We start from the raw sequence: 27,872 nt of genomic DNA on the forward strand, positions 1-27,872 counted from the left end.
AAACAAGCTCAGTGCCAAGAACTGAACCCAGTCTGGTACTCTTTCTCCCACTGCTACCTCTGAACACAGCACCAAACAGGGTCATTGCTTACCCTTCCCTAAGGGCAGACAGTGAAGCACCTATAGCTGCAGCCCTTGTCCCACAGGGCTTCCTTCCCAACAGTTCTAAAAATGGGGGCAGAATCCCATATTGTTGTCTCCCCTCTTCTTCCTTTCACATAGATGCATCCAACAGCCACTGCACAAGCCTTGCATCACCTGGCCATTTCAGATAGGGAGGGCAGTGCAAAAGGTGACCTGTAAGTTAACAAGAAAGCTGATGGGCACCTAGGAAATGCCTCACTTTGCAAATCATGATTTTATGGAACTTCAAACAGCTCCTCCTTCCTGCTAGTGTCCTTTCTCACGAACAATAAGGTCTTGTGGGATGAAGTTGGGATCCTGTGCTCATATTCCTCTTCTCAAATTTCACCTTTCTAATCTACAAAATAGGAATGGTCCAAAGACAGTTATTCTCAAGGGTTTGGTCAAGTCTGATTTCTGTTCTAAGCCCCCCGATTCTTGCCAGATCCCAGCTGCTGTTTACCACTCTGGGCACAGATCCCACCAATTGCACATGCCTTTAATTACTCTTGGGAACAGCACATCCTTTTCACATGGTCAGGCACCCAGCACATCCTCTTGCGAGATGAGACACAAGCAGGGAAAAAACGTCAACAGCCTAATTGGAAATCAGGTCCCATGATCTCAGTTCACTGCTAAATCAGGCATTCCTAATGTTGATATTCATTTCAGAACAATTCAATTACAAGATTTGTATTAATTAAACTTCCCCTAGCAGATTGGCATGATCTTCTGATAGATAAGGATCCTGTATAGCAGCTGGCTGGAAAACTCTTCAGTGTTGTCAGATTACCGAGCTCATTTATGCACCATTTTAAGGACTCTCACCCACTATCTGTGCCAGAAGACTGCTCTTTGCCTACAATAACATCTGTTTTTCCTGCACTTTATTTGCCGTTCCCAAAGCTCTGACAGCCTGGGTAGCTTGAAAGGGGGCAGCATAGCAAAGCTAATGGGAGCTCAGTGCGCAGAGCTGTGCTCAGGGTCCTGCCGCCTGCTGCTCGCAGGCATTTCATGCATCGGGGGAGCCGAGCCCTCCCTGCTGCCTGTGCTCCTACAGTCCTGGCAGTGCAGCTCATCCTCAACAGCCTCTGTCCACAGGCAGTAATTCACAACACCATGGAGAGCCTGAACACTCTCCTTCTAGCTGCTGCTGTTTGCTTTCTCTGTCAAGGTGAGTGATCCTTAATCTGTTAATCTTTGATGGTGAAGGCAGGGGAAGAGTGATCCTTAATCTGTTATTCTTTGATGGTGGAAAGGGGAGCAGGAGATGGTTTTGGTGCAAATTGTTTTTAAGAAGTGCAGAAGCGCTCTCCAACCTAAGGAGCAAATGTACAGAATTGTGGTACAGCTCTTTCTGTTACATAGCTTGTTGTTCAGTGGGGGGGGGGGGTGTTTAAGTTTATCCTTGCAAAGTAGTTAAGTAGTCCTGATTGAAAATGCCAAACAGGACACATAAAGCCATTTTAACATGAAGGAAAAGCACCTCACACATAAAGGTGTGGTTTCCCATATTGCAGAGAAGATAAGAAAGTGACAACATTAAAGAGCTTTAAGTATGTGCTGCAAAGAGCACATCTCTCTGCAGATAGGGAAAGCACAAAATAGTCAAACAAAAAAACCCCACATGAATGCACTGTTTCTTCTCTAGAAACAGCGGATGCTAGATTTAATTAGAGTGCTGGTACCATGTAAAAAGGCTGGCAGTTTGGGATTGACTATAATAGTTGTTAAGATCTAGATTTAAAATTATTTACCTAAAAGACTGGGGGGTATTTATTCCAGGAAATCTCAATCTAAGAGATAGAAGATATCAAGAAGTAATATGGGCAAGACTGGCAGTTAAAAAGTGTTCATTTTTTAGTTAGCAAATTGACTTGAATGATTTCACTAATCTGAAAACAAAATTGTACTCCAAGTGAACAAGAAAAGGCACAAGGGGTTAAAATCAACCAAACAAAACCAAAAGCAAACAAAAGACCTTTTAGCTGAATAGTTTAACATGCGGGGAACCCTTGTCTTAGGGAGAGGTGAGGTCTCAGAGATTCAGAAGTAACACCTGCTTTGTGTAGTCTGTCACCTGCAGATAATTCTGCCTCCTCTCTTTTTCTACTAAAAAACAGGCAGAAAATAAATGTGTCCTTGCAAATATTCATATTTCATATATATCCATATTTCTGTTTCAAAGGAACTGTAGAATATGTTCGACAGACTTCAGTTTGTGCCTCTGTCAAATTTGCATAATGACATTAATGACAAAACGATTTTTCTGGTGTTTCAGTTGGAATTCATGAGCATGTGTTGTCCAGAAGAGAGTTTAAGAGATAGCCCCCTAAAAATAAAAGGCCACTGACTTGTAATAGTGTCAGGATGGTTATTACCTAGATTGATAGTAAAATTGCAGTGTAAATTACAGGTTCTCACACCTCATCCTGAAACAGGTCAAGTACCTTGTTTTTTAAGAATTTCAGTTTGCAGCTTTTTGTTGGCCACAGGGTAGGATGAACTGAATTTATGAGTGGCAAAAGGACAACAGGAATCTATTATAAATAAAAACTACTTAGAATAATAAAGGGGTAAATAGCAGATTTCTTCGAGTGTGCTGAAAAGTCTTTGAATCTAACAGTTAATCAAATTTTGATCCTTTTAAAAATATATTTCAAGAAGCAGGCCATTATCCTCATTATCCTCCCTGTACTCATGCAATCATGACTCAGACTAGAAAGCAAACTTCTCGTTTTCTACTGCAAGGCTTCTTGCCCCTTACCAGAGGCCTGGTCTGTTGGGCTACACTTTCCTCTGCTCCACATCCCTGTGGCTTTGCCAGGTTTGGGGGACTGTGACTGTGAGGGGAAAGGGCTTTTGCATCCCAAGTTCCTCAGTAATTCCCCGAAACTGTTTTTTTAAACTCATTTGCAGACGTGTGTTAGAAAACCTGTGCCGCAGCATCACCTTTCACTGCTCTCCTCGCAGTCCAAGCGAATGCCCCATGGCACAGTGCTGCCCGCTCAGGAGGGGCTGGGGCTCTGCCCAGCGCTGCCGAGCAGCCAGGGCAGTACCGGGACAGCCCTGCCCCGCTCGGGGCTGGGAGCAGCCAGGGCCGTACCGGGACAGCCCTGCCCCGCTCGGGGCTGGGAGCAGCCAGGGCCGTACCGGGACAGCCCTGCCCCGCTCGGGGCTGGGAGCAGCCAGGGCAGTACCGGGACAGCCCTGCCCGCACGGGGCTGGGAGCAGCCAGGGCAGTACCGGGACAGCCCTGCCCCGCTCGGGGCTGGGAGCAGCCAGGGCCGTACCGGGACAGCCCTGCCCCGCTCGGGGCTGGGAGCAGCCAGGGCCGTACCGGGACAGCCCTGCCCCGCTCGGGGCTGGGAGCAGCCAGGGCCGTACCGGGGCAGCCCTGCCCCGCTCGGGGCTGGGAGCAGCCAGGGCCGTACCGGGACAGCCCTGCCCCGCTCGGGGCTGGGAGCAGCCAGGGCAGTACCGGGACAGCCCTGCCCGCACGGGGCTGGGAGCAGCCAGGGCCGTACCGGGACAGCCCTGCCCCGCTCGGGGCTGGGAGCAGCCAGGGCCGTACCGGGACAGCCCTGCCCGCACGGGGCTGGGAGCAGCCAGGGCCGTACCGGGACAGCCCTGCCCCGCTCGGGGCTGGGAGCAGCCAGGGCCGTACCGGGACAGCCCTGCCCCGCTCGGGGCTGGGAGCAGCCAGGGCAGTACCGGGACAGCCCTGCCCGCACGGGGCTGGCCCCGAGCTCACCCCGTGCCCTCCGCAGGCTGCGGCGGCTCCGAGGCCGAGCACCGGCTCTACGCGGCCCTCTTCGAGAGCTACAACCAGTTCGTGCGCCCCGTCAAGAACGTCTCGGACCCCGTCATCATCCAGTTCGAGGTGTCCATGTCGCAGCTGGTGAAGGTGGTGAGTACCGCCCCGCCGGGCAACGCGGCAGGGCCGGCGCTCCTCCCGACACACCTCTCTTTTCCAGGACGAGGTCAACCAGATAATGGAAACCAACTTGTGGCTGAAGCACGTAAGTAGCGCTCAGTGACAGCCCAGAGGGCACCAGCTCACTGCCCCTCCGGGGTGGGAGCGTTCCCCGCTCCGCCGGGGCCGCAAGAGCCGTCCGGCCTGCGGGGTCGGCGCCAGGCTCGGCTCCTTCGGGGCACAGACGCATCCCGGGACAACCGCCCTGGACAGGAGGCCAGGAGAGCATCATTAGGGAGGATCCCGGGACAGCAGCCCTGCACAGGAGGCCGCGACAGCAGACCCGGCTGCCTCGCTCCGCGCCGCCGGCGTCGCCCGAGCCGTTCCCCGGGGCGCTGCTGCCCCCCAGCGGCCGCCGCCCCGCCCGGCAGGCGGGGACAGAACGGGAGCAGCGGGGACGGGGAGGGAAGGGACGGGACGGGACGGGACGAGACAGGAGGAGAGCAAGGCTGCTACACTTGCTGCAGTCGCTAAATACAAGATTTTTGCTCTAGAAATTCCAAATCGCTGCCTTGGCAGACAACGCAAAGGAAGCACCTCGGCTCGGAGGTCGCGCACAGCGCCACTTGGTGCTGGTTAGCTCCCGTAAAGTCACAACAAATGAAAAATGTGTACTTCATGTTAAAAAGGCTTTTTAAAAATGCAGTTGCTCACTGTTGTAGTCAGCCTAGTAACCAACTTAGTTCCCACCTTTAGCTTGATACTCAAGTTCATTATAATGGGGTTTAACAAGTGCTAATGACAAAGGCAGTTACCTGAGCCATAACACGCTGGAGCTCTCTCTGACCCTCAATTGATGCTCACAACTTGTGCCACCAGCCTCCAGGAACTTGTTTCCACTGTCCCATAGAAACCTGGTTTTTTGAGATCAAAGTTATTATTACAATCCTACACTCTCTGAAAAGAGAGTGTCTTATTCCTTCTTTCAGCTTGTTCCAGCTACTAAGTAGGCATTCCTGGGACAGCCACATATATTTAAGTCATATACGTATATAACATCTAGATATCTAGGCCCCCCTACAATCTGCATATGAACAAACACCACACATATGTGTTTGTTAAAGAAATATCTAAACACTGTAGTATCCAAAATAAATCAACCCAAGAAGTGATATGACAGCACTTGGTTCAGATCTAGTCCACCGAATTTCAGTTTCTTCACAAACCTAACATGGACTCATTTCTACCATAATTAGATCTGGAATGATTACAAGCTTCGGTGGAATCCAGCAGACTATGGAGGTGCTGAATTCATCCGAGTTCCATCTGGCCAGATCTGGAAGCCAGATATTGTTTTATATAACAAGTAAGGCTCTTGCGTATTTAACTTCTTAATTCAGGGAGAGAGGGGTGATGCTACCAGCTCTAAAAAAATCAGCAGCAAGTTCACTGAATGCACTGAAAAGTTGCTTTTCAACACACATGTGTCCTGCATCCCTCCACTGCTGTTCTCACCTTCATGCCAGCTATGTCAGCATCCCTGGGCAGGAGCCAGCTCTAATCTGGAGCTGCAAGTGAGCAGGCCAAAGTGAACTTGGCTTTTCGCTTTCACAAGCCCCTGCAAGTCACAACTTTAACTGAAAGGAATGCAAATTCTAGCTTTTTAGCAGTCAAATTCACAATTTGACACCTTTGATAAATAAAAGCCACAGATAAAGCTTACTTTAGATGTCAGTTTCTGAGACTGTAAAGAGCCAAACCATAACTAAATGGATCTGTAAGAATGCAATTCTCATAGAAATACACTCAGCTACACAGATCCAAAACTCAGGCCTATGGATCAATAGTGATGCCATCCTTTCCTAACTGGGGCCTTAAAACTTCAAATTACCCTTTAATTTTACTTTTTCATATACTTAACTGGATCATATAAGTTAGCAAAGTGGGACTTAAAATAACCTCTTACTAAATACTCTCCTTATGCAAAGATACACCCCAACCCTAATCCCTCCTTCCATAGTTACTACCTGCTCTGTCCATGGAAGACGTGGAAATACCAGTAATATTCTTATCACCCCTTGAGTTCTGATGTTCTTGATCAATCTAGAATAGAATAGAATTAAATAATTCAGTTGGAAAGGCCCTACAAGACTCATCTAGTCAGACTGTTATTTACCATTTTGAATATTGATTGCACCAAGCCATGCTATTAATAAGGGAGAATATTTGCTTTCAGCTCCTCCTGGTGAGTTTATAGAGCTGTTTGTTTCAGTTTAACCATGCAAATTTATGATGGTCACTTAGTCAGTCTTGCATGAGCAATTCAGCTCCAAGTAAACAAGTAATGGCTGACTTTGCCAAAAAAGATTAAATAGTTCATGTATATGATCTGAATGTATGAAACTACCTGGAGTAGATAATTCTAATTTTTGCTATTTTTACTTGCTTTACAGTGCAGTTGGGGATTTCCAGGTTGATGACAAGACAAAGGCCCTTTTAAAATACACGGGTGATGTGACCTGGATACCTCCAGCTATATTTAAAAGTTCATGTAAAATAGATGTAACCTACTTCCCATTTGATTATCAGAACTGCACCATGAAGTTTGGTTCCTGGTCTTACGACAAAGCCAAAATTGATTTAGTTCTAATTGGCTCGACAATGAACCTGAAAGATTACTGGGAGAGTGGAGAATGGGCTATAATTAAAGCTCCTGGGTATAAACATGACATCAAATACAACTGCTGCGAAGAGATATATCCAGACATCACATATTCTCTTTACATCAGGCGTTTACCTTTATTTTACACTATCAATATGATTATTCCCTGTCTGCTGATTTCTTTTCTGACTGTATTAGTTTTCTATTTGCCCTCAGACTGTGGTGAGAAGGTGACACTCTGCATATCAGTGCTTCTCTCTTTAACAGTGTTCCTTCTTGTTATCACAGAAACCATACCTTCTACTTCCCTGGTAATTCCCCTTATTGGGGAATACCTCCTTTTCACCATGATATTTGTAACTCTATCGATTGTCATTACAGTATTTGTACTGAATGTGCACTACAGAACACCCAAGACACACACAATGCCCGTGTGGGTGAGAACCATTTTCCTGAACTTACTTCCCCGGATCATGTTCATGACAAGGCCCGCCAGTGATGAAGAGAGTAATCAGAAGCCAAAACCATTATTCACTTCTGAGTTTTCAAACTTAAATTGCATCAACGGCTCTGAGAGCAAATGCTGCAAAGATGGCTTTGCTTGTCAAGATATGGCCTGCAGCTGCTGTCAGTATCAGCGCACCAAGTTCTCGGATTTCAGTGGCAATCTCACTAGAAGTTCAAGCTCTGAGTCTGTAGATCCTATGCTTTCATTTTCAGTTCTGTCACCAGAAATGAGAGATGCTATTGAAAGTGTGAAATACATTGCAGAAAATATGAAAATGCAGAATGAAGCAAAAGAGGTAAGAACATATTTTACTGTTACTCAAACTGCAGATACCTTTTGCCATTAGAGTGTTTGGTAAGAAAAAGATCTCAAACAAACAGACAAAGAAGATAAAAGAAACCATTATTCTTTGCAAGTAAATTACACAAGCTGTATTACAAATATGTGCAATTTTGAACTTATATAATTGAGAAGCAGCTCTGCTGCACAGTGATCTCTTTATTGACAATATATATACCGAGTGAGGCACATTAAAGGGAACACACCAAAGCATCCATCCCATGAGAGTTTAAGTTAGGATTTTCCAAGTTATAATCTTAATAGTGGAATTTGCTGACCCTATGGCCTTTAGAAAGTTACATTATCCCTCCCACAGCTTACCATCAACAATAGAAATCTAGAGTGAATGTCCCTCACAGTGATGATGGTGCTCACTCTGTTGCTGCTGCAAAGTGCTGTAGCTAAATGAGGCAACTGCTGCAAGACAGGGACTGGCATCTTTCATAAAGCTGCATTTTAATACAATAAAGGAGAAAAAAAATGAAAAAGTTTTTTTCTTCCATATTCCTCAAACATACTATGAGCAGTAGCCACACCATCACAGTTTTTACATCCCCAAACTATAGCACTTCATTCTAACTTCACTTCGTTTATACTTAAATCAGAAATCTATTTAGGTTTAGATTTAGTTGGTACAGAAAATAAAGGTTGTTTTGGGTTTTTAAGTTTCCCTTAACAAACAAGTTCTAAGTTAAAAAGAACAAGTTTCAAAACCAACAAATTAATTTCTTATCATTCTTGAAGAAAAACAAACAAACAAAAAAAAAATTGTAATCTCAATAGTAACTAAAAATGATCACTGAGTAACTAATAATATATAACATATATAATACTTCATTATCACTCTTGCTATAAAATTCACTGTAAAAAAAGAAAATTAGAAAAATCAGGGGTTTTTTGAAATGTGGTTCCCTCTTTACATGAAAGGTAGAGATGCATTTTACATCATGCATGAAAATGGTCAAATTTCAGTACTACATAACAAAGTACCAAATAATTATATACCAATTAATCTTTGCTTTTTACATACTACCTAAAGGCCAGTAGGAACAGAGGAACAGTCTGTTTCAGTAACGTTTTCTGGACAAACGTGTTCATCTAAGAATGTAAAGTTTTACACTTTCATTTTTGGAATAGAGAAGCTGTGTCTCCTCAAGTCCAGTGTCTTGGTGAAAAACCTTTTGGATTTGAAGCAGCAGCTTTTGGCTTTGCTCCAAAGAGCATATTCAAATAAAGCTTCTTCAAGATGAATTTGTCAGTGAAAACAGATGTGTAAGCTGTGTATTCATAAGGATATCTACATACAGAAAAAACTGTGCTTCTTTTATGAAACGGTATTACTGCTAATGCAACTTATTCACCTAATAAACATGCCAACTTGCTATTCTTTTTTTTCTTTTCAGATTCAGGATGATTGGAAATATGTTGCCATGGTAATTGATCGTATTTTTCTATGGGTTTTCATCCTGGTATGTATTCTAGGAACAGCAGGATTGTTTTTACAACCTCTGATGGCTGGAGATGAAATGTAAAAATTAACTAAAACATTGTCAAATCAAATAAAACTGCCAATCAACTCTGCATCCCTTTCCCAGCACCTCCTGTCTCTTCCATGTAGTAGAACAAGGATCTCTCTTGGCTTCACCTTCACTTGACCAAGGCAGCTTTGTTCAAAATGCAGAAAAAGGAATTTGGAACCTTTATGACAGCTAATCTCAAAGTGATACAAGCTATGCTTTACAGCTACTTCCTGCAATCACTGGAGAAGATGGAGGCAGTATGTTAAACTTTATAGGAGTGATTTAAGAAGGGGTTAATAAAGAAATGGAAAATTACACGAGTATTTGGAAAGTCACGATGAGTCGAATGCTTTGGGCTGTTAGGTTTGTTTTGTAGTCTGGTCCCAAGCTTCCTCAGAGCATGCCAGGATCTTCTGGAAGGAGTTCACAGGGAGTTCCATGAATACCCTCTCAAGGACAGAAGGGTGGGAAGCACAAGTACCAAACAGCTGGAGTGCAGGCATTGCCACCTACTGTACAAACTGACCCACACAGTGCAAGAAAGGACTGAGGAGGGGTTTAGTACAAAAGGAGAACAAATAGGTAAATAATAGATGGTGGTAATAAAGCAGCCATAAAGCAAACTCTGTGTATCCCTAGACTGCAACGTATGTGAAGGCTGTCAGAAAAAAAAAACCTGCTCAGACCTACTGATGTTCAGAATTGTGTACAAGTAAAACACACAATAAGACAGTCTGCAAGTGATGCAAAGGATCAAAATACTCAGATAGGATAGTTTGGATACAGAGGCATCCTGCTGTAGTGAAGTGTTTTATGCCAAGGTAAGGCAGGTAGACAAAAATAGTCCTGTAAAGTGTGCTAAAATTGTTGCTTAGGCATATATATTCTCTCTTTTTTTTTAAATCAGTAACTGCAGATTATTTAAAGAGCATGAATAAAGAATGCAACAAAACACTGTCATCAGATCATATTTTGTAAAAATACGAACTGTTCTCTCTGTACCAAACCAAAAACTTTGTGGAAATACAGTGTATCAAGTGATGTAACGTTTATGAAAATAAAGAGAATCAAACTGTTGAAAATTGTGCCTTTTTTTCATTTATTTTGAGTGAGTGACAGAGATCTATATAAGGTAGTATTACCTACAGTTCAATACATTCAGCAGTAAGTTACAGAAGTAAAAGTCCATGCTTCTGAGTATAGTAACATTCTCTTGTTTCAGACACACCTGATAAGCAGAAGACCCCAAGGATTCCAGTGTCAGCTGTGTTACCTGAATCTATCATGATCAGACTAGAAGTCCCTAAAAGAAATTCATGCATTTGCAAAAACTGTGAGCTACTATAATAAAGAGAGTGACTCCACTGGACAATGTGCTTGCTGCCCATCATGATGTAACTGGGCAGCCTGGAGACATCATTTAACAAGGGGAAAGAGATGAAATGGAGAGTTAAAAAAAATAAGATATATATATAAATCTACAGTAGTACTCACTTGCTTTCTCTATAGGTAAGAGTAAATTTCAGTAATTCAAACCCTATGGAAGACTTTAAAAAGAAATGTTGTATTTGAAGAGGAAACAAGCTATCTGAAGTATTTCTGCAACTTGTACACAGAGAAAGTCATTGATGCATTGTTTAACCTCAGTAATACTGAGAAGTTAAAGCTCTTATATTAATTAATTAAAACAGATAATCTTTGCAAATTCACCTTGAAAGTTATGATGGGAATAGAGGAAAAATGGATATCCAATATCAGATGTAATTGTGTAACTGAAGAAGAATAATTCCCTAACTGCTATTATTAAAAAAAAAAAAGTAAGAAAAAAAAGGTCTGCCTGATATCATTTCCCTACCTGGGAGCCTTTAAAAACCACACAAAACCAAGAGTGTCCTGCAGATTAAAACATTTTGAAATAAATATTCAATTATATATAAATTATGACATGAGTAATCACTATTATATTTATATTATTCATTATTATAATTAGTGCAGGGATTTTCTAAAGGAGATCCGGGAGAAATATGTATCCATTGTTCAAATTTTTAATCACTATAAAAAAATTATTGAAGATATCACAGTTTACATTAAAACTTCTCACCTAAGCATGTTATTATTCATGTAGTAATTCATGCAAACAAAAACTTCCTAAGATTTGCTCTAGCCTGCTCTGCTCCTGTATTAGGCCTACAGGATGCAATTATATTACAAAAACCACTGAAAAAACTTTAGTGTAGGAAAACACCCAACTATTTTAGAGTCTTTTCCAGAAATAAAACTATTAAGAAAGGAAGAAAGGTGGCATTGGAATCAGTGTAAAGAATGCATTTTAGTGGAATAATTGAAAAATTGCAAGTTCATTTTCAATGATCTTAGGAAAAAAGATTTTCAGAAAACTCTAAGTCCTTGCTGCTTAGAGTTACATATGGTTTTTAAAGTGAAAGAACTAATCCAAGGCAGCTCTCAAGTTCAATTAAACAAATGTGAAAATCATTTATCATCTCCATTTGGTTCCACAGCATAGTAATTTATAACCCATTTCCTTCGGAAAGATGCTCCACAAATTCCTTCTGCCTGTGCTTAAAATCTAAATTCTGAGAAACATCCGGACACAGGAAATAATGAACATTTCTGCAAACTCACACTATATCAAATTCTTCATCAAGACTGAAGAAATCTGAATGTTCCAGCCCCTTAGAATACTTATGCTCCTTGGGAAGTGAGTTAACTGCCTTTGGCTTCCTTTCCAAAGCTGATGGAGATATCAATATACACACATGCTTTAGGCTTTTTAAGGCTTATTAAATGCTCATGTTGGTATCACAGAATTAACAAGCTTTAAAATTTAGCAGCAAATTGCACTGAAATTTTATAAAGGCCAAACATGGCCAAATTGCTGTTCTTAGTTGTATATTATGTATACAGGAAGTTTAACTTATATTATTTTAAATTATTCTGGTGAAATTTCAGACTTCTACAACACACTGAAGAGAACTGATGAAAATTCACCTTTGTATACTAAATTGAAATAAGCAACTCTACTGTGTAACTGCAAATATTTAATATTCAGTATAACGATTTATATAGTAATTTAATAATTGGACTACAGTGATGATCATTAAAAATTTGAAATCCTTCTCTATCACAGTAGGTGTCAGAGTCTTCTTTTTTGATAAATCATACATACCATGGCTAGAAAAGGTTCTTTTAATTCTGACCTGGCTTGGCAGTAACTCAGTAGACTGGCAATAAGCAGACTGACTTCTGTGTGTCCTGGGAATGCCATGCTTTAAGATAAACCTAATTTTCTAGTTCTGGATTTTTTTTTTCACTCTACCAGAAACATGCCTAGAAAGAACATGCATGGAAACAGAGGTACTGCAAAACTTAGAGCCAGATCAGTAGGACACAGCTCCAAAAATATTTTATGCATTTGTACTGCCTATATGGGTAGGGACTATTATACTTGCCCATTTATGAATAACAGGAATAAATAACACAAGTGATCCAATTATTGAAACCAGAAGAAAAGCCCATAAGAACATTCGATCAAGCACCTGAGCAATGTATTTCCAGTCTTCAACAACCTAAAACACAGAGAGCACATGAGTTGGTCAGTGTGTGCAAGAACAGGTAAAAACACAGCACCAAATCCTGCAATTCTTCATTATTTCAAGATAGGCTTTTTCCAACCATGTCCCTGGGAAAACCCTCTGGAGCAATGTTTTATAATTATACTGGGAGTTAGAACTGAAGCAAGCTTCCCTCTGTGAAGATGGATAAGCTATGTAGATTTTGATGCAGAAATTGATCCTGAGAAGCACCAAACATCCTCATCTATAGAGATGAGACTGGCCTGCCATTTTCTAACATACTGCAGGATACATGGCACATGACATCATAATGGAATTCCCAAGCAGGAGTTGAAAGCAAAAGTTTTAAAAACCTCCTAACAACGAAACCACCAACCCAAACCAAAAAACTAACCAGAAAACCAAAACCAAGCCTCCCAAGTAGTAAATAAAAATTTTTTTAAAAATTGTTAGTACAGAGCAGCTGTTGTGTTACAAACAATTGCTGAAAGCTGCAAAGAATTATACACTGGGGAGAATACTCACAGTAGTTTCAAGACTACTTTTTCTTTTTTGATAAAATTATTCATATCTATACACAGTTTTGCAAGTATTGCAGATATAATTGTGCAAGCAAATTAAAACCCTGCCAAACAATTGTCTTGCATTTGAACTGGAGCTATCCATGTTTCCCAAGCCTAATGCTTCCTAAGATGTAAGGCTACGATAGCACCAGCTGTCTAGTGTTTATTAAGAACTTTTACAGTTAAAGCTTGCATTCTCTGGAGCCCAGTAATAATAAAACAACTGAGTCCCCAGTCAGCTGTATATTAATTTCCAAGGTTTATAGTAACAACATTACACTTGGAAAACAAAATACTTACTACTTGTCTCTCACAGTGAACCCTTAATTTACAGGAAATTATGTATTTAATAGCAAACTATTCTATTTCGTTGTTCATACAATGCAGATGCTGCTTTAACAGTACAGCAGATACATTTATTTAAAATCTAGGCCACATCCCTTGTGACACTGTCAGAATCAAGTCCTGAGAAGGCACATCAGAGGAAGGCACATTACTCCTAGTCTCCTAGGGGAGAACACTCTCTCAGCAACCAGAGCCTTCTGAAGACAGCAATTCCCAGACTGAAAGAACCTCAGCCTTTGCCATCAGAAACAGACAGTACACCACAAACTTCTATATTTCTACAAACTTCTACATCAGACTGGAAATAGCATTTAAATCTCTGATGTACCAATGGTGCTAGATTAAAGAGCATGTAAAGAAAACAGATTTCTAATGCTCTTACACAAATGTTGTAAACATCCATGAAGGATAATTCAGAGTGCAAATGCACTCTGACACTGAAAAAAAGCCTCTGACATCTTTTGATAAAACTTAGGTACAAATAATAGTAAGGATAGAAGAGAACACTTAGGAAGTCATTGAATCCATGTTTCATCTGAGCACAAAATGGCCAACATATGGCTATAGCCTGTATTTAAATTAATACAAGTTACAGCATTCAAACTGTTTTTATTTGAAATCAAAAGCTGCAAGATAAGCCTTGGCAGTATTTATTTGAAAAATATAAGGCAAATGCATTTTTCAAGATAGACTTTTGGGTACAACATTAAAGTGAAAAAGAGCTCCTTCTCCTGTCATCTCAGCAGTGCTGTAGGGAACAGTTACAGTACATGCTCTTGTCACAGACAAGTGTCTCACAATGTGTAACTATTGATAAGAACTAATAGAAAACAGCAAAAGACTTTTGAAAACCCCAAATACTGCACTGTATCAGCCAAATAGTCTCAGTATTGTACCATATTTGCACTTTTTTTCCAGTGGAAATAACTACACAACTTTCAGTGAAGTACAAAAGCTGGAAATCTGTAGCACATCTTTAATATGCAACTGCCCAGTAAAGCCCTTGAGTTTCCTAATTTGCACTTGTACAAAATCAGGGCAGCAGGACTAACACACCCACCTCACGGACCTCATTCTCCTTCATCACGTGCCTCGTAATATAACGGATGGAATCCAGAGCTGCTTCCAAGGTGTTCCTGGATGATTCTGATCCATTCACAGTGGCTGTTTCCTCCTTCTGAGCAAAGTACCTATCCACATGGCTTCTCATGCAGAGCAGCTTGGGCAGCTTGTGCAGGAAGATCTTGCGAACCCAGGGCGCCATGGCGTTGTGTGTGGACGAGGAGCGGTGGTGGATGTTGATGGCAAAGACCGTGATCACAATGGACAAGGTCACAAATATCATCGTGAACACCAGGTACTCTCCTATCAGAGGGATAACTTTAGAAGATGATGGAATAATTTCTTCAATAACAAGAAGAAAAACAGTCAAAGATACCAGTACTGAAGTGCAGAGTGAAATTTTTTCACCTTCATTTGAAGGAAGATAGAAGACAAGGACAGTTAGAAATGAAAGCCCAATACAAGGAATAATGAGAAACAAAGTGTAAAAAAGTGGCAAACGTCTAATTATAAATGAATATGTAACAAAAGGATACCAGCAGCATCCATCAGTCCTGTTTCCTTTGCTCCCTGTTGCAGTCACTATTTCCCATTCTCCGTTATCAAAAAAATCTCTTTTGTCAACATCATAATCTTCAAGAATTAGATCAACCTGTGAGCCATCATAAGTCCAGGAACCAAATTTCATTGAGCAATTTTGAAGGTCAAAGGGGAAGAATGTTACATCAATGGTACAAGAACTTTTGTAGTTTGCTGGTGGAGTCCAAGCAATGGTGCCATCATATTTTACCACAGTTTTTGTAGATGTTCCCTCAAAACGTCCATCTGCACTGAAAGAAGAGATAAATTACAGGCAATTACAATGGGCTGTGGGGATGTATTTAAAGAACAAATTATGCTTTGTTATTATGCTGTCTATCCCTTGATAGCCAAAATTTTGTATTGTCTTCATAGTCAACTTTTTCCCCTCAAATCAGAAGCTAACTTAGGTAAAGAGCTTTGGAAGACTGAAGAATATTTTCAGGTCCTGAAAAGATCTGTGCAACTTTCTAGGGTCCCAATGACTTATGAAAACATTGTAAAATGCTGGTCTTTAAAAGCAGGACTCAGCTCTGGTGTCTCTATTAGTAAGACAGAATAAGTACTTTTAAATTCAGCCAAACCATAATTATTGAAGAAAAAGAGTCACTAAACAGTTAAATAATACTTGTGCCCAAACTTGAATTTACAATCACAGCCTTTTTTCCTGACTCAACAAGTCTGGAAATGTAAAAGCACTATATGTGCACCTGGGTTGTGCACAAAGGTTAATTCAAAAGTTCTTGTTTCTGAAATCTGTTAATTTTCAAAATAAAAAAGTCAAAACCAATCCAACCCTCCCCTTACAGTTAAATGTACCTGACTTTAATTCCATGCTGAAGATGACCTACAACAGCATAATTAGTTACTTCCATCACACTACACTATTTATACCCAGCAATGTGCAAGATATTTTTCTCCAATAAAGAAAAAAGTTCACACAACAAAACAGAAATAACCTTTCCAAAGGGACTAGAAATTCCATTCAGAAGTAAAGCAAAACATCTGAGCACTTAACATGGCAACAAAGTCTATTTGCATTCAGAGGCAAGTTCTTCCACAGGTTCTTCAGCCCACTAAATGTACACATTATGTCTATCCAATGAGCCTCCTAGAAGCAGGTTTTATGAAGGAAATGCATTTTGCATGAAAAGATTCAAACCTTACTTGTCATACAGCACAATATCTGGAATCCAAATAGAATCTGATGGGACACGGATAGATGTTATTCCTGCATAGTCTTCAGGATTCCACCTCAATTTCACATCTATCCATTCCTGTGGATATGTGAGATGTAAAAATCAGTATTATTGGGAAGTGGATTTCAGCAGGGTGATACCAGATGAAAATAGATAACAGGGCAATTAACAACAATCAAACTGAACTAAAATCTGCATAAAACAATGAAGTTGCTGAACAGGCATGTAGTTAACTCAGTATTTGTTTTCTGTTATAAGAGCTGCTTGACAATGTTTCTGTACAGAACTTAAGATATGATGTTCCTTTTTCAGAGCACGCATTTATAAGTAAGAGCTATTATAATGTAATTTGATTGTATAAATTAAATTTGAAAAAAAAGCTTGTTCTGGATGAATACCAATGACTGGAAGCTAATCAGAAACAATTTCAACATTTTCATTATACAAAAAAACCCCATCATGCTCCAACTTTTAAAACTGGTTCAACTTCAAGAAGACCTGCAGAAACTATTAAAGAGGACACAAAGAATCATCAGCCCACATGGCCATCTCATATTTGCTGACTAATCTCAAAGTTTTCCTAAAAAATAAAAACTTGGCCTAAAATTACAGTTACTGAAAAGAAAAAACTGGGAAGCAAAAGGAAAAAAATCAAATAAACAAACAGAAAGGAATTAGCCCAAACAAAAAATAATTCCATAAGCTAGTAAGTATACCCAGCATCTGCAAAGATTCTTTTAAGTTAAATCAAGAATGATTTGTGAGCAGCATTACCTGAGTAAATAGTGGCAATTAAGTTTAGTACAGGACTCTGAGGCTTTTTCCTGCCCAAACCCAAATAATCTTAAGAGAAAAAAGTATTTCCTTCTAGCAAGCATATTTAACTTTGAAACTAGAATTCTACAGTAATGTATATCAAATAATTTCAAGTATCCCACAGGAAAAAGACCTCATAAATATTATACAGAAGAATACACCAGCCATACTTTTCTTAATAAAACCTTTGAATAAAAACTTTCCTGCTGGAGCAGCAATTTATGGTTGGTTATGTACACCTTGGTATATTAAATTGTCATGCAATGCCATATCATATTACTTTTAATCTGGTGAATTTTTATTGACCTTGTTATGGTTTTCTTAAGAGGTTTGTCACAATTAATCCTTTAAAGCATTTCCAGGGCCATTCTATAAAGATACTATGTGAAATAAAATTTCTTGCAAGAGCTAAGTTTTTTGAATATACAATTAACTAGAAAAGTTTCTCCTAAATGTTGATTTGCAGTTATAAAGCTTCAGAAATTTTCATCAATATTTACACATACCTGTTTCAACCATACATTTGTTGTCATCAATTGATTTTTTTCATCCTGTAAAATAAAGCATATATCACAAAAAATAATCTATCCATAGGAAATAGCTGCTTTAGTTCACAGAGGTCTGTAACTTAAAATACAAAACACACTGCTGAAAGCATCCTAATCACTAAATATGTTTATATGAGAACATTATATATTCATCTACAGGGCATTTTTTATTACACAGATAATAATTTAAGATGCTTAATCTATTGTGTTTAACAGGCACAATTATTTCACATGAAATTATGCTCCTTTTAAAGTTACTGGGAAAAAAAAAAACTTATTTACTATACATACCACATCTACTAGCTGAGAGATTGCAAGGCCAAACTTGATTTTTATTGTGTCATTCAAACGTTCCACTGGACGAACCCATCTTTGATAGTCTTCAAATAAATGCTTAAACAAACGATCTTCACTTTTAGCAATAAAAGAAGGTTCAGATACAGCTGTATTTAAAAAAAAATAATTATTAACATTGATTCAAATGAGCAGTGTACATCTGCATTCTTATGTCCAAACAGTTACAGCTTTTTTTATGCAGAGTTCAATTTCTCATCTCATCCCCTTCTCTCTAGAAGCATGCCCAAGGTCATGGAAGTAGAATTTTATAAAGTTACCTGGTTTTATTGGCATCCTCAAACCATTATCACACTTCTAAAATTGATGACTCAAGAACATTAAGATAATCTCAGCAGGCAAAAAGCTCTTACATCATTTACCCAATGCCATGCAACTATGGCACTCCTCTAAACCAGAAAGCTGATCTATGAGGGACTGAAATTCTGTCAACCTACATCCACATCACACACCTGTAGCATACTGCATAACTTGTAATCCAGTTTGAAACTTCAGTCTCTTTGTTTCATGTATTTCTTCTATGTTTGGGCACATTTACCATGTATAAATTTTGCTGCACTTGTAGAGCACTTTCCCTCACGCTGTTTTGTATCTTAGATGCACATGCCAAACTATTTACCAGTTGACTCTCTACCCATTCTAATGTTACACTGCCTGGGATGCACCTTTCTAGTTCTTCTTCATAGCTCTCAAGGGGTCATTTTGGGGAAGAGGGGAGGAAAAAAGGGAAGATCAGAGTCTGGCTAAATAACTTGAGTAAGAACAGCTTTCAAAGGTGTTGTGATAGACCTGAAGATGGCTGCTGCCTCGAGAAGCACAAACTACACACATCACCTTACATGGAAGGGTCTCCAATGCCCAGACATAAGTTAGAATGACCACCAGAAAATACTGACATGTTCTAGATAAAGATTTTTACTACTTACCAATGAAATTTAAAAGGGAGCTATTGCTAAAAAAAGACCTAGCAACTGTTATCATCAGTTTAAGGGACAGCATGAACAAAAGAAAGGAGCTCACCACCATCTCTTTTAAATGCAGATCTAAAATATTATGCTATTACATAAATCTATGGCACAACTTCTCTAGAAATCATGTGCTTACTAACAGCATCCATCTAAAAAAAGATGTATCAGAAGCAGAAAATCACCAGAGAATGACATAAACAGATTAAAACCAGAGACAGTCATCCATACAAGGAGAGATTTAAAAGATTAACATTACTCTGTTTGGAGAGGAGGTGAATTCAGTCAACATAACAGAAGTAGATCAACTAGGAACGATACAAGCAGAAAAAACATTGGTAGTATCTAATCTTTCTCATGAAATAAGCTAAAGGAAACAAAGTATCAATTAGAGGCAGCATAAATAATGTCTACTTGAAGTTCATTACCATCAACATTCAATAAATCAGCAATTCATAGACACTGAAGAGGACTGGGATTTTAGACTTGCCTGGATGACTACACTGTACACCAGGTAGGGTCACACCTGCATAGGGCAGCAGTTCTCATTCCCACCAAACTGGCTAAAGCTACCTCAGAGTTTGAGGAACCCTTCCACCACTTGGCATTTGTGGCAGAGGCCTGGCTGACACCACTCAAGCCATTAATTTGAACTGACCCAACCCAGTCCCACGTGACTGCAGCCACTGCAGCCCAGACAAACTAAGATGGGCAGCCCAAGTTTTAAGTTCCCTTGTGTTCATTGCAGTGTGACTGCTGTGCTGCAAAAGGCTCCATGTACAGGTCCTTTGGTGAAAACAGCCAAAGCACTGCAGAGCTCAGCAAGGCAGGTCCCTGCCCTTGGCACTGCAGCTGTGGGGCAGCCCAGTAGAAATATTATTATTTTACACACTAAGCAGATTTCTCTGAAGTGTCATAGTAGCAGCAAAAGCAGAATGTAGCTTAAGAAACAGGATCAGCACAGTGGGAGCAGCAGGACCCCTTTTTTGTCACAGACACATTTTATGAAAAATCCTTTCCTTAGGATTTTTTCTCCTGAGAAGCCAAGAGGCCTCAGGAACAAAATGTAACCAATGATTATCTGCTGCTGTGGAATGCAACAGGTGCATCTGTGATTGGTCTCATGTGGTTGTTTCTAATCAATGGCCAATCACAGTGAGCTGGCTCGGACTCTCTGTCTGAGACAGAGCCTTTGTTATCATTCCATTCTTTTTCTATTCTTAGCTAGCCTTCTGATGAAATCCTTACTTCTATTCTTTTAGTATAGTTTTAATATAATATATATATCATAAAATAATAAATCAAGCATTCTGAAACATGGAGTCAGATCCTCATCTCTTCTCTCTTCCTCAGACTCCTGTGAACACCACCACACTTTTTCCTACAAGTTTTACCCTACCCTAATGTGCTGCTGAATGGTTCTTGCTGTGGGCTGAATCAACATTTGGGTTTTAAGACAGGTCACCCTTCTGTTTCAAAATACAAATCTTTCTGACTTGTGGCATGTGCAAAGAACTGATGGGCAACTTAGACTGTACCACTGAGATAGCTCAGGCAGATACAGAAAAACTCACAGGACAGAAGAATTGCTGGCAAAAAGGATCCAGCAAGAGAATGTTGTACATGTACAAGTTACCTTGTAAATGTACAAGTGCCAAAAATATATTTAACTGGTTCAGTATATCCTCATTAGCCAAGGAATTTTTCTTATTTGTAACTATAGCCAGATTTGCCAAGGCCTACATTTTACAGACATCCAAAAGAATGCTTCCTGAAGACACAACTTAATTTCTCTATTTCTATATCCCTATTTCCTGAATTATGAATGGTTTTGTGTATATTTCAGCCTAATATTTCATAAATACTTGATTTTTATATTAGCATTAATTACATTTCCCTCCTCCAGTTACAACTCTCAACTGAATTTAAGACTGACTATGCAGCTGGGTATTATCTCTCAATTAATTGACCTTGAAGCAATGCAGAGGCAAAGTTGCACTTTCACCATTTCTGTGCTCCTGTAAGACAACCTCCTGTGCAACAATAGAGCATCTTCAGGGTACATGTTGTTTCCAGATGAAGCTTCTCTTAAAACACAGCATCTCCTCTGCTATGCTAAAAGGGGACATGTTCCTTTACTGCTTTATATACTTAGATTATTTTTCAAGCATTTTATACTCAGACCTATAGTATACTCACTGATCTATTACAATGACCATTATTTACTAACAATACAGTTCAATTATTTCTTTCTTTCTTTATCTGATCACAGATGTATCCACACTTTTCAATATTTCTAGTTTATTCTCTTTATTAATACGTTGGGGTAAACTGGTCTAGAAAAGACTTCTTTAACAAAGGAGAGCTCCATGAGGAGCTGGGAATGGTAAGAGTATATTAAGACTTGGCAAAAACAAAATAAGTAATCACCCCTACCCTGTACATTTTATTTAACATGGCCATTCAAATAATTTGTTACACAGACTGCATATGTTTTATATCTCTTTTCCATGTATCTATGATTTTAAGATTACAACAAGGGGCTGTGATTCTTAGTTACTCCTTGTATTAACATCAATAAAAAATTGTGAAGAGCTGGTGACAAGTGGAAAAAATGTAAAGAGAGGAAAACAAGTAGAACAGTTTTAGTGGCTTAAGGCAGCAGAGTACCTCTGCTGGCTGGAGAAAAACAGAAAGAGGTTAAAACCTGTGACTAGCAAGATTAGCAAACAAACAACTCAGAGTACAATCTCATACTGAATCAGATGGCAAGAGATTATGGCAACACTCCCCCTGCCAGCAGCTCAGAGTACTAAAAAAAACTTAAAAGATCTGTAGCCTTTGAAGGGCAGTTCTAAGCTGGCCTGTATTTGTGTGGTTTCATTTCTATTGAGGCCAGGGAACCTCTGCAGCTTAAATCAAAGGTGGCTCTCTGCACTGTTCAGTGGCAACTCCCAATGACAACTCCCAATGTTTTCTTTATTATTTGCACCTTCAATTCTTCTCACTGCCCCTCAGTGTAAGTCCACATTTAGCAACAAAAAAACCCCAAAACAACACACCTAAATCACATATGAGGTTGGATGGCCTAAATTTTAATTCTGCACAAAGGAAACAAATGTTTATGCACAAAGCAGACTAATGATTCAATTTTTTTAAACTCTGAAGTAGCTGGAGAACGCTTTTGACAAAGGCTAAGTAAAAATTCTAATGAAACACTTGACCTAGAAAACATTGTATTTAAAAATTGGGTTCCACCATTTCCTCCATAGGTGTTTAAAAAACTTTTTTATTAAAGTACTTTGGAAGAACTATTTAGAAAATAGGGTGAAACATCACATGGGCCTCAGATGCATGAGTAGCATGATGAAACATGTACATGTCTATTTATCTTGATAACATTCTCAAGTCATAATTTCACATGGGCTGCTAATGGCTAACTTTTTAAATGTTGTAGATAAGAAACAAAAGATGGGTTTTACAAAAGAATAACACTTTTGTAATTTACTGTACCATTATGGGATTAAATTTCCTAGCATCTTAACATGATTTAGCAACATTATTCCTTTTATAAGAATTACCAGTGAAATACTTAGTGTTACAGGCTTGATTCTAGACATATTTTCATAAATCTTTGTTTTTAAATAGGGAACACCACAGTCCATGCTTCTCCAAATAACAAGCTTTCTTTGAACTCTGTATTCCTCTGCACTTCCTTAGATGAAGAGTCTAAGAGACAGATTGGCAGTGCGGTGTAACACTGTATCATTATACATTAAACAGCACAGTTCAAAGCATTTTCTAGTTTAAACAGTGTAACTCAAATCATTTTCTAATTGACAGAATTGAGTGTTAATGATTTCAGGTTTTCTTTACATCACTACTGGGTGCAAAAGGAGGCCCATGGGGAAAGGGAAAGGGTCATTTTCTAGAAGTGTAATGTTAACATTAGAATTAATGTTAACATGGATATTCAGAAGTAATATATATTACTTATGCATATTTTTAATCATATACCATTACAGCAAAAAAAAAAAAAAAAAAAAACCAAAAACAAAAACAAAAACAAAAAACAACAAACCCACACTACTAAGGACAGTAAACATTGCAAAATATCCATACTTTGCAGTTAACATTACATTCTTTAACTCTGGGGTATTATAACACAAACTTATCCACAAATCTAACTGCTAGATACTACAACTAATAATTTCCTTGGAAATCTGGAAGGTGAAGGAATATATACAGAATCCCTGCCTTCAGTACTCTAGTATATTTACTGAGATGATCTCCCATCGTTACTTCATTAGGTAGAAAAGACAGGTGTAATGTATTAAATTGAAGTTTTATTTTATACTGATTCCTCTGACCCTTTGAAAAGGATCATGAGTCATACTGCCTGCATGGTCTTTAATTTTTTGGCCTACTTTTCCTTCTATGCATTAGCAATTGCCCAGAATCCAATCACAGTCAAGCGTTTAATTAACAGCAAGCATTTAGAAAGATCACAATCATCTTAACTAGGATGTCTGTAAGTCAAAGCAGCAATACTAACTTTATTCTATTTACTGAATAGAAGTCAGAAAAGCCAATGATTACATTCTGAACTTTCCAGAATTATCTTCTCTTCCCCTGTTTAAAAAATAAAGGTAAACCCTATCACCACACTGACAAGCATGGAAAAGGTGGATTAAAGTTACTGGGAAGATTTGTGCCTTCTCTCTTGCCTAGCACATCAACCTCCAGCCAACCAGGAGCAAAATAAAATGACATATATTGGACATGAAACTGTGAGGAACTTGGAACTGCAATACTGCTTAGTACTTACCAATATGCACAGAGGTACAAGAGCTGCTCACAGAAAGTAGGGAAGGTGTTTCTCACATTCAATTCAAATTTAAAATGTTAAAGGTACAACTTGATGGTTGTAAAGGAGAATGAAACTACTCCCTAACAGCTTAGCAACAAGGTATAATTATGGCACATATTTCTGAATACACGTACAAGTTTGGCTAATAACCATAAGAGACTGCCATGTAGTTTGTAAACCCACCAAGAAATAGATGTGAACTGACAGTCAGTCTTTAGATTAAGAGCTAATTGAAGCACCAACCATTCCTTTCTGAGCGCCCGTGCTATGGATTCGAGGGCAAGTCCACACCCCGTGCCAAAGAGCTTCAGACCTCCCTAGAGACACGGCTGGCACAGCAGTGACAGTGACAGTGACCTGCAGCTGTACCTGCAGCCTGTGCCTGCCCCAGCCCTTCCTGCCCCGCTCACTGACACCAGCGTGCTCCACTCAGCTCCCACAGCCAGAACTGGGATCCTCCTCCCTGCCCAACAGCCAGGCCACAGGAAAAGGTGCTGCATGTCAGGGAAAATCCTGTCCTGCTGACGGCAGGAGGACGTTCCTGTAACAGATCCAGGATTTTGGCATCTCTCTTTGTACCATTTTCAACCATTCCATCATTTTCACTGATTGCTGACACCAAAGATGGATGTGAAGTCAGCATCGAGGAATGCTGAAATCAAGCAGCAAAAAGGCTGTACAGAAGTGCAGATAGCACAAGGAAGAACAAGTATGTAGAATCTGGTAAGTAAAACCATTTATAAATGTAGAGGCTACGTGTCATAGAATTAAACATAAATCTGAAATGTACGTAAAACTTATGGAAAAGTTCCCTTATGGAAATAAGAAACAGGCCAGGGCTTCTCATTCTCACCAGCTGCCAGTGCAGCCCTGGGTGCTGCAGACTTGGGGCACCAGCCTTACCTTCTGCCTCAGCAGTGTTTTGCCCACTCAGCTCCATTCCAGTCTTGGATACACTGGAACACAGAATCCTACAGCTCACAGAAATCAGCTACATTGCTCAAAACCAGATGAGGAGATTTCAAAACCTATAATATTACAGAAACCCTGGGTTTTACCATTCTAAAAAGTGGGAAACTATGCAAGTATTTCCTTCCACAGTTCCTTCTACAAATCAACACAGGCACTTCTCCACGAATCAAGGCTCACATTTATCCCCTTAAGAACCACTAAGGAAAGCACAAAATATTTTAAGAGAAAAATCACAAGAAACCCATACAGGCAGGAAGGTTTGCAGCTTTCTGTTGGGGAGGGAGAAGGATTTGATCTGTTAAACTGAGTGGAAAATGCCTGGGTGCATGAAGTGCCAGGGAAACACCATCACAGGTCTGCAGCACAGCACAGCAGGGCTGGGCTAGAGGTTGTTGTTAACCTCAGCTCCATTTGGGTATTCAAGTCTCACTTGTTAGTTGAAAATTCAGAGCAAGCACAAAACATACTTTGACTGTATTTTAAATCAGCAAGTATTTTCTCCTGACAATTCAGAGTTAGCCAAGATAAAATGTTGGTTCACTATTAACTGAAGGAAACACTAAATTAATTTATAAGCACTCTTATAGCAAATTTCATTTTATTTTAGAAAAAACAAGTTATGAAAAGAAACTTTAGCCACACTGTATAAAACCAGTTCTCAGTGAAGTCAAAACTGCTGGCTTGTGCCAAAAGGCAAAACCTGGTTTACCCTGACTGCAGGTAATTCCATGCAGTCCTATAAATCATATAATGTAACATAATGATTTTGCATCTTCTGTCATGAAGAACAGGAAAAACACTACTTTTCCAAATGTTGGGACAAAGAATAGTCCTTTAAATCACATTCAGCAATAACAGACTGAGTATTTGTAGGCTGAAATAAAACCTAGATGTTGGTACAATCAACTTTCCATAAACTATATTTACAATCGCTTTTTCAATTTTCAGTTAATATAAAAAAACGTTCAAATTTATCTTTCATTAATTTTCTGTCTGCCTTTAATTGTTGTGGTTATGGTTTCAAGACATTCTGCAAGACTCTTGGGAATGTACTTACAAATTATATCAGCGCAACATTTTGGAACAACTGTTTCTAAATAAATCTGCGGAAGAGAGGTGATTTTGCTCCTTTAATCTTTGTGTAATTCTATAAACACTCCAGCTTCACATGCTATTTTACATCCTTCAACTCGGAAAGTTAAATCCTGATTGAATTATGAGACTGCCTCTTTTGAAGTCAAAGAAATGATGCACGACTAAACTAAAGACAGTTGTGTTATAAATACTTAAGAGGGTTGTTTTCATGTGCAGACACATCCGTATGCGAAATTACAGTTATTAAAACATATTCTGCAAGTTTACCTCTGTACCAGATGCAGAGCATGCATCACAAACCTACAACTGCACCTCCTCCCAGAAAGTGAGCGGACAAAAACCTGAAAGCTATAGCAGCTGAGATCTTTAAAGCGTTATACATATGCACATTTAGGAAGTGTATGTAATGTAAGGAAATGTGAGGCATTCAGGACTGATAATGCACCTGAAAAGCTATAGTTTAGCACAGACATTTTCCCCCTCTCCTGCGAGGGGGCAGCCCTGGTGAGCCCGTTTGACAGCGCTCCCCGCAGGTCCTGCTTGTTCTCCTAAAGCCAGCGCAGCCCCGCGATCCTCCCTCAGCAGCCGCCACCGCACCCGGCACCTGCCTTACCTTAACCTCGGCCGGGAAAAAGTTGACGGCGCGGAAAACGAAGCTGCTGCGCAGAGAGCCCCATCTCCGACAGCTTCCCCCCGCACAATCCCGCCTCACCCCGTCCCCTCACGGGCCGCTCCCGCTGCCCGCGCTCCCAGCCGGGCAGGGCAGCGGCGCCCGCAGACCCCCGGGCCACGGTACCGCCCGCTCCGTCCCCGGCGGCCCCACACAGCGCCAGGAGGGCTCGGAACCCCCGGCCGGCCGAGCCCTCCCCTCAGCCACTCTCCTGGCTCCTCACCAGAGCGCTTTTCACCCCTCACTCTTCTTCCCAGCGGCCGACCCTCACCCCCTGGGGCCGCCCCGAGCCGCCTTACCCGCGTGTGAGGCTCCGGGCTGGCCGAACAGGGGCGCGCAGAGCCAGGTGAGGAGGAGCACGGCCGGAGAGCGGCCGCAGCACGGCCACGCTCCGCACCCGGCCATGGCTTAGGGCACGGCCCCCGCTCGCTCCGAGCCCCGCGGCGGGAGCCGGGAGCCGCTGGGGCCGGGCGGCGCTGGCCCCGCCCCGCAGGGGCCGTGAGGAGGCGCGGGGGGCGGGAGCCTCGGACCGCGCGGGCCCGGCGCCGCCGCCGGCCGCCCCCGGCCTCGGGAGCCGCTCTCAGCCCCGCGCGGGAGCCGGTGCGGTCGGAGGAGCTGCCGGCGGTACCGCGGGGAGGAGGCGGCAGCGCTGCGCCCTCAGGTTCGGTCCCCGTGCCCGTCCCGCCGCCCGGGAGCGGCTCCTGGCGGGGCCGAGCAGGTGCGCGGCCGGGGCCGCTGTCCCGAGCGGCGGCTGCGGCTGCTGCAGCACCAGCGCTCGATAACCCCGGCACAGCCACCCGGGCAACGCCGGCTGCGTCTGCACTGTGCTGTTGGGAGGGTGCGAGTGTAAGTGACTTCTGGCGAAAAAAAAATATTTAATTTCCATTGCATTTGAAACACTCTGTAGGGTTTTTTGTTTTTTTTTTTTGTAAGTTTCTAAATCAGTACGATTTTTTTAAGTTTCTAATTTAGAATATTTTGTAACTTTTAATCTAAGATAGATAAACTAATGCAAGCAAAAAAGACGTAGGATATTTCCACATCTTTAGATATATTACAGATATACAACATATATAATAAATACTCTGTACAAAACACCACTTTTTTCTGTATCAGATAAATAAAATCTATTACAAAAGACAACTTCCAACACACACATTGTGAAATTTAATC

At 40.7% G+C, this 27,872-nt stretch overlaps 2 protein-coding genes across 3 annotated transcripts; one reads left to right on the plus strand and one right to left on the minus strand.

Annotated features, from left to right (window-relative positions):
• Positions 1–808: 808 nt before the first annotated feature.
• On the plus strand, positions 809–10,150 carry CHRNA3 (cholinergic receptor nicotinic alpha 3 subunit). The gene is made up of 6 exons (XM_036389533.2): positions 809–1,297; positions 3,894–4,033; positions 4,101–4,145; positions 5,296–5,405; positions 6,493–7,504; positions 8,952–10,150. The coding sequence occupies exons 1-6, from the start codon at positions 1,138–1,140 to the stop codon at positions 9,078–9,080; spliced, it is 1,596 nt and encodes a 531-aa protein (XP_036245426.1). The 5' UTR covers positions 809–1,137; the 3' UTR covers positions 9,081–10,150.
• CHRNA5 (cholinergic receptor nicotinic alpha 5 subunit) lies at positions 10,144–27,141 on the minus strand. Of its 2 annotated transcripts, none has more exons than XM_036389536.1 (6): positions 26,999–27,141; positions 18,065–18,216; positions 17,732–17,776; positions 16,378–16,487; positions 14,639–15,461; positions 10,144–12,655 (listed from the first exon to the last, which is right to left on the minus strand). In XM_036389536.1, exons 1-6 carry the CDS (start codon positions 27,102–27,104, stop codon positions 12,494–12,496), a joined length of 1,398 nt encoding a protein of 465 aa, XP_036245429.1. In that variant the 5' UTR covers positions 27,105–27,141; the 3' UTR covers positions 10,144–12,493. The 2 variants fall into 2 exon arrangements, with proteins under 2 accessions (XP_036245429.1, XP_036245427.1); XM_036389534.1 differs by having other exon boundaries at positions 14,630–15,461.
• Between the last annotated feature and the right edge of the window lie 731 nt (positions 27,142–27,872).

Source organism: Molothrus ater, chromosome 13 (assembly GCF_012460135.2).
Source record: "Molothrus ater isolate BHLD 08-10-18 breed brown headed cowbird chromosome 13, BPBGC_Mater_1.1, whole genome shotgun sequence".
NCBI lineage: Eukaryota > Metazoa > Chordata > Aves > Passeriformes > Icteridae > Molothrus > Molothrus ater.